Source organism: Sphaeroforma arctica, assembly GCF_001186125.1.
Source record: "Sphaeroforma arctica JP610 unplaced genomic scaffold supercont1.332, whole genome shotgun sequence".
Taxonomy (NCBI): domain Eukaryota; class Ichthyosporea; order Ichthyophonida; genus Sphaeroforma; species Sphaeroforma arctica.
This window is the reverse complement of record NW_014040226.1, coordinates 1-13,191: the sequence shown is the minus strand read 5'-3', so window position 1 is coordinate 13,191 and position 13,191 is coordinate 1. Positions and strand designations below refer to the sequence as shown.

General features: G+C 37.9%; 2 protein-coding genes across 2 annotated transcripts; one reads left to right on the top strand and one right to left on the bottom strand.

The window, feature by feature from the left end:
• Positions 1 to 1,883: 1,883 nt before the first annotated feature.
• On the top strand, positions 1,884 to 6,487 carry SARC_05279 (hypothetical protein; the record flags this gene model as incomplete). The annotated part of the gene is made up of 7 exons (XM_014300856.1): positions 1,884 to 2,320; positions 2,754 to 2,826; positions 3,251 to 3,363; positions 4,473 to 4,521; positions 4,958 to 5,085; positions 5,717 to 5,901; positions 6,359 to 6,487. The coding sequence occupies exons 1-7, from the start codon at positions 1,957 to 1,959 to the stop codon at positions 6,485 to 6,487; spliced, it is 1,041 nt and encodes a 346-aa protein (XP_014156331.1). The 5' UTR covers positions 1,884 to 1,956.
• A 1,238-nt stretch (positions 6,488 to 7,725) lies between these two features.
• SARC_05278 (hypothetical protein) lies at positions 7,726 to 13,108 on the bottom strand (the record flags this gene model as incomplete). The annotated part of the gene is made up of 6 exons (XM_014300855.1): positions 7,726 to 8,095; positions 9,541 to 9,730; positions 10,362 to 10,478; positions 11,872 to 12,008; positions 12,598 to 12,781; positions 12,986 to 13,108. Coding segments are annotated over 6 exons (1,008 nt in total), but the record flags the coding sequence as incomplete, so codon positions are not given.
• Between the last annotated feature and the right edge of the window lie 83 nt (positions 13,109 to 13,191).

The following is a 13,191-nucleotide window of genomic DNA, read 5'->3' as shown; positions in this document are numbered from 1 at the left end:
ATTATAAATATATGATTCGTATGCACGTGAGGATTGTGTGGATATTAAAAAACCCCTTTTCGAATGCACGAATACATCAACGAAGCACGTCTCATTCCCTGAGTAGTGTGGTATATCGGGAAACTATGGCAAGTCAATTGCTTACGCTATAGCTATCACACAATTGTAGACACTTCGGCATGAATATAGCCTTCAATAGTTAGGTCTCAAACTAAGTGAAATGAATAAATTGAGAGTTTGTGAATGTATACTAAACGAGCATGAATTCATTAGTATATTTAGCCTTCATACTCCAAGCGATGAAGGCATTGAGAGGGTGCATACTTGCTATAGCATACGAATATCATACCATGACCCCTATTTTATCGTACTATAAGCCCTATGTCGTACATATATTCTTATATATTACATACTATATCATACCTATATCACACCATGTCCCCTATTTTTCGTATCATACACTCCTCTGTCATGCCATATACTTAATCTTATCCATTACTCATTATATCGTACTTGTACCATACCATGTCCCCTATTTTATCGGATCATAAACTCTATGTCTTGCCATATACTTAATCTTATCCATCACTCACTATATCATACTTGTATCATACCATAACCCTTATTTTATCGTATCATAAACCCTATGTCATGCCTTATACTGTTATCTAATATTCACTATATCATACCTGTATCATACCACGACCCTTGTTCTATCGTATCATAAACCCTGTCATGCCATATACTCTTATGTAGCTAAAACTTACTATATCATACCTATATCACACCATGACCTCTGTTTCATCGGATCACAATCCCTGTCATTTCATATACTCTGATATCGTACTTACCACAGACACCCGAAGTGTTGTACGTGCCACTGGCAGAAGTCGCCCAGCGCAAGTTCCGCAAAGAACATACGCCAAGAGACAGGCCACAAGGTTACCCAATCCCAAACAGCACCTCATATGCGAAACAAACGCACACATATCAAAGATACTGCACGCACACAGGTGGATGGGGTTAGGCAAACGGGTGAAACGCGGCAGACTTCGCTGTACAGGTGCGCTACGATTTTTTACATGTTCAGTTAGATGTCTGTCTTATATATATATATATATATGTGTGTGTGTGTGTTATTTATATATATATAGGTATATAGGTAAATATATGCAATTATATATATATGTATATGTGTGTGTGTATATAATATATAATATATGTATAAATATATATATATATATATATATATATATATGTATATATATACATATATATAGTATATATATATATATATATGTATGTATATATGTATGTATGTACATATATTCATGTATGTATATATAGATATATATATATATATATATCATGCATGTATGTATGGAGTATATGTATATATATATGTGTGTGTATGTATGTATGTATGTATGTATGTATTGATGTGTATGTCTCGAGATATATATATATATATGCGTGTGTGTGTGTGTGTGTGTGTACGTATATCATCCGCTGTGATATTAGCAACAGCTCGTTGTGATGGATATGTAGGTTCTAAATTGAGATAAGTCAATCAAGTGTGCAATATGAATATTGTGGATCGTTGTGTTTAGCTCACATACGGCAAGGACATTACACAAGCATACCCGGCTACTGCGAAGTATCAAAGTCGGGTGTATATGTGTTGTTTTTTTTGAGAAATAAATTTCGCATATCGTTCATAGTTCAAGTTTTGTGAATGTGGAAATACCCTCTCTCACATCTACACGACAATATACACGAACGCGTACACACACACACACCCCTACGCAGCAACAACTCACCCACTCGCTCACTCACGTATACAAACATACACACGCTCGTACATACACATACATACACAACGACAGTAACTATCAAGGCAAGCTAGTAGACATATTGGCACTGCGGAATGGATACTGCACTACGCGCCAGCCGAGCATGGAGCAACCAGGCTCGATAGCAGAATCACTAAATACGACAACAACGTCGGACAATACGACAACAAAGTCAGTCAATACGACAACAAAAGCCAGCGGTCCAACATTGCAGACGAAGGGCAAGTCGAAAAACACGATAACGGGAGAGGTGGTTTGGAATACGATCACCAAACGAAGTCCCGCGAAAGATGAGCCATATCCGACAGAAGATGGGCAAAATCAGAAAAGCGAGCAAAGGGAAAGAGAGGGGCAGAGTGGCCCGTTGGCGGAGTTTCAGCGAACGGTGCAACAGCAACTGTGCATGCAGCACTGTGCCATTACACCACACGACGTCGCATTGTTCTCGATGGCATGCCCTGGTCCAGGTATACCTGCACACAGCAGTATATATATATATATATATATATTCAAACATAAATACCTTTGTATGTATGGATATGTATGTATGTGTGTGTGTGTGTATGTATGTATGTATGTATGTATGTATATATATATATATATATATATATATATATAATTTTATTTTTATATGTTTATGTTTATGTTTATGTATATGTATATATATATTATTATATTATCATATTTTTATATTATTATATTATATGTTTATATGTATATATATATTATTATATATATGTGTATGTATATGTATATGTACTTTAGACTTATTTTTTTCTTGACACCATTGCTGGATCGTCGCCTGTTCCTTGCATCCGCTATTGTATTGTATCATTGACAACCTATAGCTCCTTGCGACCCTTTATTGATATTTGTCTATCATATCCCACTGCGTCCTAGGTGTGGTGAGTTTGTATGAGAAACAGTTAGCAGGCGAGGATGCAACCCGCCCCAAAATGCGTGAACACGCCAGGTAAGTGAGTGGTTCGATTGGCTCCATCTATTGATATATTGTAGTGACATTCGAATGTTGCCAAATTATCATGTTCTTCTGGATATTTCACTACGAATATCAAATTTTACTACGAGTATTGTATAGTTTACTACGTAATATAAGTTTCAATGTGAACTTCGCCAATTGACCTTTCCGGGTAACCAGCTGTGTATGTGTACTCTCAATTCTGTTCTTCAGCTCTATATCTATATCTATATATATATATATATATATATATATATATACTACTATACTATATATATATATATATATATATATATATATATATATATAGTCTATCTCTCTATCTGTCTTTCTATCTCGCTACCTTACTGACCTTTTGTTTGACTGTCTTGCTGTCTTCTTTGTTTTTCACATTAACACATTACACTCATATTTGCAGTGGAAGCGCACGCACTGAAGGGTATTACACGTACTCGCGCAAGGAAAAGCAGGCCAACATGGACCTTATTCATATCCCTAAGATGCGCGAAGCCGCCCGCAGAGCTAATGCAGGTATATATACACTGCGCTAGAACATGTTACACTCAAATATCCGTTGAAGTACAAGTTCATAAAACCATACTATACTTACGTATCAGTTTGTGCAACCATACTGTACTTGGTCATTCCTTCGTACAATCATAACTATATTATAGTTGTGTATCAGTCCGATACTCTACGATTGTATTGTAGTTTCGTATCCCTTCATTGTTCAATATCCTTTTTGTAGATAGTGTATATATTCCGTCCATTGCATCTGTCGTGTTACGTGATCGATAGATATATGTTTATAGTCTAATTCGGGGTATTGTTTCTACATAGAGCCTTTTGGACTGTGTGTTGACACACTGCTAATTATGTATATATATATATATATTTATATATATATATATATAATTTGTCGCTGGAAATACTCTGTGCTGGTGCAGAATACCATATATATATATATATATATATATATATATATATAGTAGTAGGTATATGTATATATATATATATTGTCGCTGGAAATACTCTGTGTCGGTGCAGAATATCTGACAAGATCCGAAATATATATATATATATATATATATATAATGTAGGTATATGTATATATATTTATATATATGTCCATATGTATGTATGTTTGTATGTATGTATATATATATATTTATATATATATATGTACATATATATGAATATGTATATATATATGTATGTATATATATATATATTTATATATGTATATGTATATGTATATATATATATATTGTCGCTGGAAATACTCTGTGTCGGTGCAGAATATCTGACAAGATCCGAAATAGTTGCATATACTAGAGCTCATATTGAGGCCCGATCTCGAAGCTGTATTATCCGACAATTTCTTGCTTGTGTATTATATTTTAATATCTGAAAGCTGTCGTATTTATAGTAGGTACCTATCCGTACCAGCCTTGCATCACCGCGCCAGATGTTGTAAAAGGGTCAAAATTAGCGGTCCGTACAATGTCTTGTCCACGGACTATGTGTTCTATCTATATTCCTCAGTACACAGGGCAGCTGTCGGCATACACATTCTCGCAGTTTGAGTTTTTCATTCTGTTTATTCTACTAAAACTACTTCATTGGGCCTTTCTACACAGCACCGGGGTCGGTCAAAGGTTCACAGCGAGCACACCGTGCCAAGTCAAGGTGAGTATCCTATGACACCGCAATGTTATTCAAAACATTGTGGCTGACTAGATATACATTACATATACATATATATATATATATATATATCTGTATATGTGTATATTAATATGTATATCAATATGTACAATTTGTTTGCTCTTCCAAACCCTACTGAGAGGTTTTTTATGCAAGCACACGACCTGAAAACTGTAGTTCGTTACAAGTATAATAATCCTTTCACCATATTTGAGAAAAAGGACAAACTTGGGAGATTAATGCCTCTACTTTGAAACATGAACACCACACACATAAAACATAGAAATACACAATATAGAAAATAGACGATCCTTGATTTGACTTCGTACACAAAGCATCTTCACTCTGAACACGCCCCTACACCTAAGACATATATCGTAAACCTCCCTAAAACCAAATTCATGCTGAATCACTGTAGGAACCACACGACGTTTGGGGAAGAGGCGAGCACGCAGCAGATCAACGATTTGGGCAAACGACACAAACGACTTAAATTCGCAAAGTCACTAATTCACAGTCAGGGCCTATATGCACTGGAGAACATCCGTAAGTGGCAAATGCGAGTATGCATAAGATTGTTTTTATTCCGTCGCTTGATTTTTATCTTATGTGTTTTATTGGCAAGCACACTTGCATGCATATGCAACCTTGTGATTGATTACCTGGGCAAAGTAGTGCAGGCACATGGGGCAGCTCCATGCGAGGAAGACTGCAAGCGTGCCTATACTAAAGTTTGATTATTCCGTAACGTGCTTAATTAACATGCTTATTGTGTCATCACACATACACCAACCGCCAATTGATTCTATTCGAGTATCTGAGCGATTTAGCCTATAAAAAAATTAGTCATGCAACCTTGTGATTGATTACCTGGGCAAAGTAGTGCAGGCACATGGGGCAGCTCCATGCGAGGAAGACTGCAAGCGTGCCTATACTAAAGTTTGATTATTCCGTAACGTGCTTAATTAACATGCTTATTGTGTCATCACACATACACCAACCGCCAATTGATTCTATTCGAGTATCTGAGCGATTTAGCCTATAAAAAAATTAGTGTAGCGCACGCACAAGTGACTGAGACACGCGAGGAAAAATATGTTCTATTCTACTATTTGATTTTTCCTTCACCTACGTGTTTTCCCACGTGCTTATTTCGTCATTTTATAATCATATGCAGCGGCCAATGACTTCGTGATAGAGTATCTGGGCGAAGTAGTGCGTGCACAAGTGGCGGAAACACGCGAGAAAGAGTACGAACGTAACGGTATGGGAAGCAGTTATCTGTTCCGAATAGACGATCAGAATGTCATCGACGCCACCACGCAGGGCAACATGTCACGGTTCATCAACCACCGCTGCGATGTAAGTGGAAAATAATATATAAATGTGTGTGTGTGTGTGTGTGTGTGTGTGTGTGTGTGTGTGTTCTATGTATCTATATATATACATATATATTAATCTATATATATATATATATATATATATATATTAATCTATATATATCTATATCTATATCTATTTTATAAGTATATATGTTTAAATTCATGTTAATCTATTTGGATCTATATATATATATATGTAAACATATATATAAAGGCTGTTCAATGTGTGTAGGCACGAAATATTAGTACGCGTGGGTGTTCAAAGTAGTTACTTGCACACGCGTACACATGAACTACATACACTGAAATATGCCTTCATATGCACCAAGCAGACTTTTATATATACACTGAAGCCTATTCAAGTATACACGAAATGATACTTGTATACTAAACCACACTCAAGTGTGCACTGAATCGTACTCACATACGCACTGCAGCCCAACTGTGTGGCAAAGATCATCAAAGTCACGGGACAGCAACGAATCGCCATCTACGCCAAGGACAACATCGCAGTAGGGGAGGAGATCACCTACAACTACAACTTCCCGGAGGAGGTATATGTGTAGTGTGTCTGGCATCACTTTAACTCACGAGTATTTTCTAACCAAGATTGGCTCATTTTGCTTATTTGGTCCGTCGTATGTCCTGCCGAAATTGTTTTCTAGTCTAGATTAAGGTTTAGAATTAGATGTCTATTCTTCTTTCCGTTCGCTATGTCTTGTACTCGAGGTGTCTATCCGCCGTAGACTAACTTCTCATTGTCCTTGGCCGCCACTTATCTTTATACAAAGGATTATAACTTGCTAACATGCCACTCTTTTGCGAATCATTTACCTCCTCACATCCATTGACATTCTCAGGAGGATAAGATCCCTTGTCTGTGTGGGTCAGTAAACTGCCGCGGATTCCTTAATTAATTAGTGGTGATCAATTGATTGATGATTCATTAATTAGAATACATTGATTAAATTATATAATTTATTAACTATTTAAAATTATTCAATCAATTTAATATATATGTATGTATGTATGTATGTATGTATGTATGGATGGATGGATGTATGGATGTATACATACAATATATTTATATTTATATTTATATATATATATATATATATATATATATATATGTATGTATATATAGTAATATATATATATATTATATATATATATATATATATATATATATATATATTATATATATATATATATATATATATATATATATATATATATTATATATATATATATATATATATATATTATACCATCATCTATGTGCACATCTGTATAGCTACAAGGTCAATTCATCGCACCAATCCTAGCAATAATCGCAAACTTAAGATAGTATTGATTGATATGCTGTGTATGCCGACACCATCCAACGATATCCGGGTTTTTGGGTTGCCTGTTATATGTTTTAGGGTTTATGTACAGCATTGATCGTTTGTGTTGCATATCAGGCACAAGCTCTCAACAGTACGTATGGCTGAGTGAGAAATCTGCTTCAAACCATACAATAACATCACTGTACTCAGTTCAACTGCGCATAGATCTGGGGGTGCTGCCTGAAACGCACACAGCTTACGATATGTCATACGAACAATCGAATACGGCATGTAACTACTATATGGTACACAGGAGATGATGCTCTGGAAGGGGTCTATGTCATACGAACAATCAAATACGGCATGTGACGACAACACTGTTCCAAAAGGCGCAACGAACAGACATATACACGCATTTGAGTTCAAAGGACTGAACGTACTTTTAAACATGCTTAAGCGTAACTAGGTTCAAGTCAGTTAGATTATCAAGATTTTTATTATGATTATGCCAGTTCTTGGTACTTCACTTCGGTTTGTGTTCCCACCGACGGCATAATACGCTTCTCTACTAACACTAAACTTCCTATTCCTATGCCGACCCGTACTTCCCTGTGTGTGAGCTGCCCAGCAATGGGGCTCGCTCACTGGACTCATGCTGATCCTTGTGTGTAGGTATACTCGTACTATTACTAGTACTAGTACTTCGGGTATCGGTGGAGGGTATGAGTGTGGGGGGGGTGTACCAGTTCAGCAGCAGTGACGAACAGACCACCGTCACACTAGAGGCGGCCATTGACCCAGCACACACCCACGCGGGCAGCATGACACCAACGGGAAATAGCACGCCTGCCAGAACGGGTGGGTGGAAGGAGAGTGAGTGTAAGCATGGGGCTATGTGCAAGGGTACAGGGGTGGAGATGAGTATGGACATGTGTGCATTATGGATAGCTATGACAAGAGCACGAGTATGGAGACAAGTATGCAGGTGTGTACACCATGATTAGGTATAAATAGTATAAGTATGGAGATGAGTACATAGATATACACACCATAGGCTATGAATAGTAAGATATATACACCATAAGCTGTGAATAGTAAGATATATACACCATAAGCTATGAACAGTATGGGATGAGTACGTAGATATATACACCATAAGCTATGAATAGTAATATATACACAACAAGCTATGAATAGTATGGAGACGAGTACGTAGATATATACACCATAAGCTATGAATAGTATGGAGATGAGTACGTAGATACATACACCATAAGCTATGAATAGTAAGATATATACACAACAAGCTATGAATAGTATGGAGATGAGTACGTAGATATATACACCATATGCTATGAATAGTAAGATATATAAACAACAAGCTATGAATAGTATGGAGATGAGTACGTAGATATACACACCATAGGCTATGAATAGTAAGATATAGACACCATAAGCTGTGAATAGTAAGATATATACACCATCAGCTATGAATAGTATGGAGATGAGTACGTAGATATATACACCATAAGCTATGAATAGTAAGATATATACACAACAAGCTATGAATAGTAAGATATATACACAACAAGCTATGAATAGTAAGATATATACACAACAAGCTATGAATAGTATGGAGATGAGTACGTAGATATATACACCATAAGGTATGAATAGTAAGATATATAAACAACAAGCTATGAATAGTATGGAGATGAGTACGTAGATATACACACCATAGGCTATGAACAGTAAGATATAGACACCATAAGCTGTGAATAGTAAGATATATACACCATCAGCTATGAATAGTATGGAAATGAGTAAGTAGATATATATACACAACAAGTTATGAATAGTATGGAGATGAGTACGTAGATATATATACCATAAGCTATGAATAGTATGGAGCTGAGTACGTAGATATATACATCATAAGTAGCGATGAATGCGCCCGTACACAGAAAACAGTACACTCGCGAGAAACATCCGAATTGGCTGTGTGCGAGACGAGTCACGAGTCATGAGCGAGTTTTAGGGTTTTGGGTTAAACCCTAAACCTAAAGCATTAAGAACCCTGAAACCCTACAGCGACAAGTGAGAATGTATGGCGTGTGGGCGGGTCAGTATGAAAGGTCTACCGGGGAGACTAAGGCCCAGCAGGAAGCACGTCCTCAGGCGAAGAAGACGTGTGTGCACTTAAAACCATTGGAGCATAACAGTAGAGATGCCTCATACAACTAGTAGGTATGATGACTAATACAATCGGTGAGTGTGAACATAAAACATACCCGCCGCAAAAGGGATGGCCAGAATGTTGTACGCGAATGCCCATATAAGGTTCATTATAATTCGGCGGTACGTCTTCCGCGAGATGTCTATAGCCGTGACCACATCTCTAATATCTGATTTCACCAACACCACATCCGCCGTTTCTATGGCAACGTCTGACCCGGCGCCCATCGCAATGCCCACATCAGCCTTTAAGATGGCAAAAAAATTTAAAAAAGTTGGTAGACAGGTTGTACAGAGTTTGTATATATGTATATATGTAAAAAGGGTTTAGACAAGACTTATGTAGTGATATTCTAAGGCTCGTCCGATAGAGGTATATAATGAAATTAATAAATGCAAAACACTGATCTATGCGGGAAGTACATAATGATGGAATCAGATATAGTACGAAAGCGGTACGAGTTTGCTTACAGTGAAAAGTGGTGGCTCTGCAGAAGTATGTGCAACTGCGTACATATACACATATGCATGTACATGTACATTTACATATACATAAATATATACATATACATATACATATACATATACATATACATATACATATACATATACATATACATATACATATACATATACATATACATATGCATAACATATACATGTACATATACATGTACATATACATTTACATATACATATAAAGCTACACATACATATACATATACATAGACATATACATATACATATACATATACATATACATATATATACATATATATACATATATATATCAATATAAATATAAATACACATACACATATACATATATACACATATACCTATTATACATCTATATACCAGATCATACTAAACCTACCTGCGCCAGAGCCACACTGTCGTTGACACCGTCGCCCACCATTGCGACGGTCAAGCCTTCGGCCTGTAATTCACTAACCTTCTCTCCCTTTTCTCCTGGGAGGACCTCTGCGAAAACCTGGTTTGCGGTAGAATAAACGTGATTTCAAGCACTGGGATGAGCACGACTGCGGAACGATGCAGATGTCGATATAGGTCAATAGAATACATGGATAGGCCATTGTATACACAAACAAGTTTTTACATCGACACCAACAACAACGAAGCTGGACAGAATTCCTAGCACAGCAACCCCTCACTCGAGGGACTGAAGCAGCTCAGCTGTGAGGTACATACGATTTGGTGTCACGCATGTGACGGGTACTACGTGCCCGTACACACGCTCACATTGGTATATATAGTTGATGGGCGATGGTAAGCTCTGTGTGTCTGTGATTGACTCGCGCCATCTAGTGGGTATAGCCACATGGGCAGTGGGGCAGATACAATAGGCATACATAGAAACAACAGGATGTATGTACATGGGAACATATACATGTGTGTCTATAACACTTACATACATAAGTGCGTCTATAACACTTACATACACAAGTGCGTCTATATAACACTTGCATATCAAATGTCCGTACATGCACGCATACACACACGCACTCGCCTTGCGGATGCACAGCAGTGGCACTATGGCCTATGCGGTACGTCAACGGTTCAAAGACACCGTGCATCAGAACAAGGTACAGACACTACACAGATATAACGACATATCCGAACAACGGTACAGACACTACACAGATATAACGACATATCCGAACAACGGTACAGACACTACACAGATATAACGACATATCCGAACAACGGTACAGACACTACACAGATATAACGACATATCCGAACAACGGTACAGACACTACACAGATATAATAACATATCCGAACAACGGTACAGACACACAACAGATATAACGACATATCCGAACAACAGTACAGACACTACACAGATATAACGACATATCCGAACAACCGTACAGATACTACACAAATATAACGACATATCCGAACAACGGCACAGACACTACACAGATATAACGACATATCCGAACAACGGTACAGACACTCCACAGATATAACGACATATCCGAACAACGGTACAGACACTACACAGATATAACGACATATCCGAACAACGGTACAGACACTCCACAGATATAACGACATATCCGAACAACGGTACAGACACTACACAGATATAACGACATATGCACATCCCTCGGTTGATAAGTACCACGCTCCCATATGAATAGACACCACCACATACCATATGTACATACACATAGTACATGTATACATACGTATACGATATATACATACACATAGCATATATACATACACCTATGATATATACATACACATACGATATATACATACACATACAATATATACATACACATGGTATATATACATACACAAACGATACATACATACACCTAGCATATATACGTTTACACACGCACTAACCTTGCGTATGCCCAGTTGTTGAGCAATGGCGTGTGCGGTGCGTCTGTGATCGCCTGTGACCATCCACGGCTCAATGCCACGCGACACCAACTCACGCACAACAAGCTCACTCTCAGGACGTACACTGTCAGCAATCCCTGACAATGTAATCCATTGCAAGGTAACAGGGGTTAAGGTGTGGGGTATAGGCTTATAACAAGCTCACTCTCAGCACGAACACTGTCAGCAATTCCTAATAATGTAACCCATTGCAATGTGACAGGGGTGGGGAGGCTAGGAGTTACCATTTCATGACGTACGCTATCGGCAACTTCTCATATGAAATATGAACACATATCGTGACAAGGGAGATCGCATGGCGTTTTGGGTTTATAACACGCCCACACTCTCAAAACGAACTGTATTGAGAAAACAGGACCGATAAGCGCAATATGAGGCGAACCATGGGGCGGCATGTCCAGTAGATATCTCGATATGTTCTAACATATCGATACAAGTATGTAACTACATACGCGTTTTAACATATCTATACAAGTATGTAACTACATACACCTATCCGTTACGCACCATGTTTTAACCTATCAATACAAGTATGTAACTACATACACGTTTTAACATATCTATACAAGTATGTACCTACATACACGTTTTATCACATCTGTACAAGTATGCAACTACATACACGTTTTAACCTATCCATACAAGTATGTGCCTCCACACACCTACCCGTTAAGCACCAGAGCGTACCCTCCTGTCCGTCTCCATCGCCCAGCACACCAAACAGTGTGGCGGTGACACCCATTTCTTCCAATCGCACCATGTCACTCTCAGCCTCCGAGGCATCTATGGCATTTTCGGCCATCCATCTGCGGTTGCCAGCAACTACCTGAAGTGTGCGCGTGCCCACACCCTGCATTCCAGGAGTATATGCGATATTTGAATTTGAAACATTTCGTTTACTAGATAACGTGTAATGTATACACTTCTCAGTGCTTACTATTTAACCCTGGTACGGCGGGTGTGGACCTCAATGTGTACAAAATCAGACGTACAAACGTATGTGGCACACCCACACCCACGCAGAATGGGACTATCCACGGACACACGCACACACCTTAGAATCAGGAATGGTCACGGTACATTTCAGGCCCTTCCCAGGCTCAGCTGAGAACTCGTCGCACGCACCGAACTTTATCGCATCCCCATTCTTGCCACCAATTTTTTTTTCGCAGTACTGTGGAAGCCAAATAAAATAATCCGTGGGTCCACAAAAGGTGGTACTTATACATTCGTGTGCGAACTAATAATAGTGCAATAAAT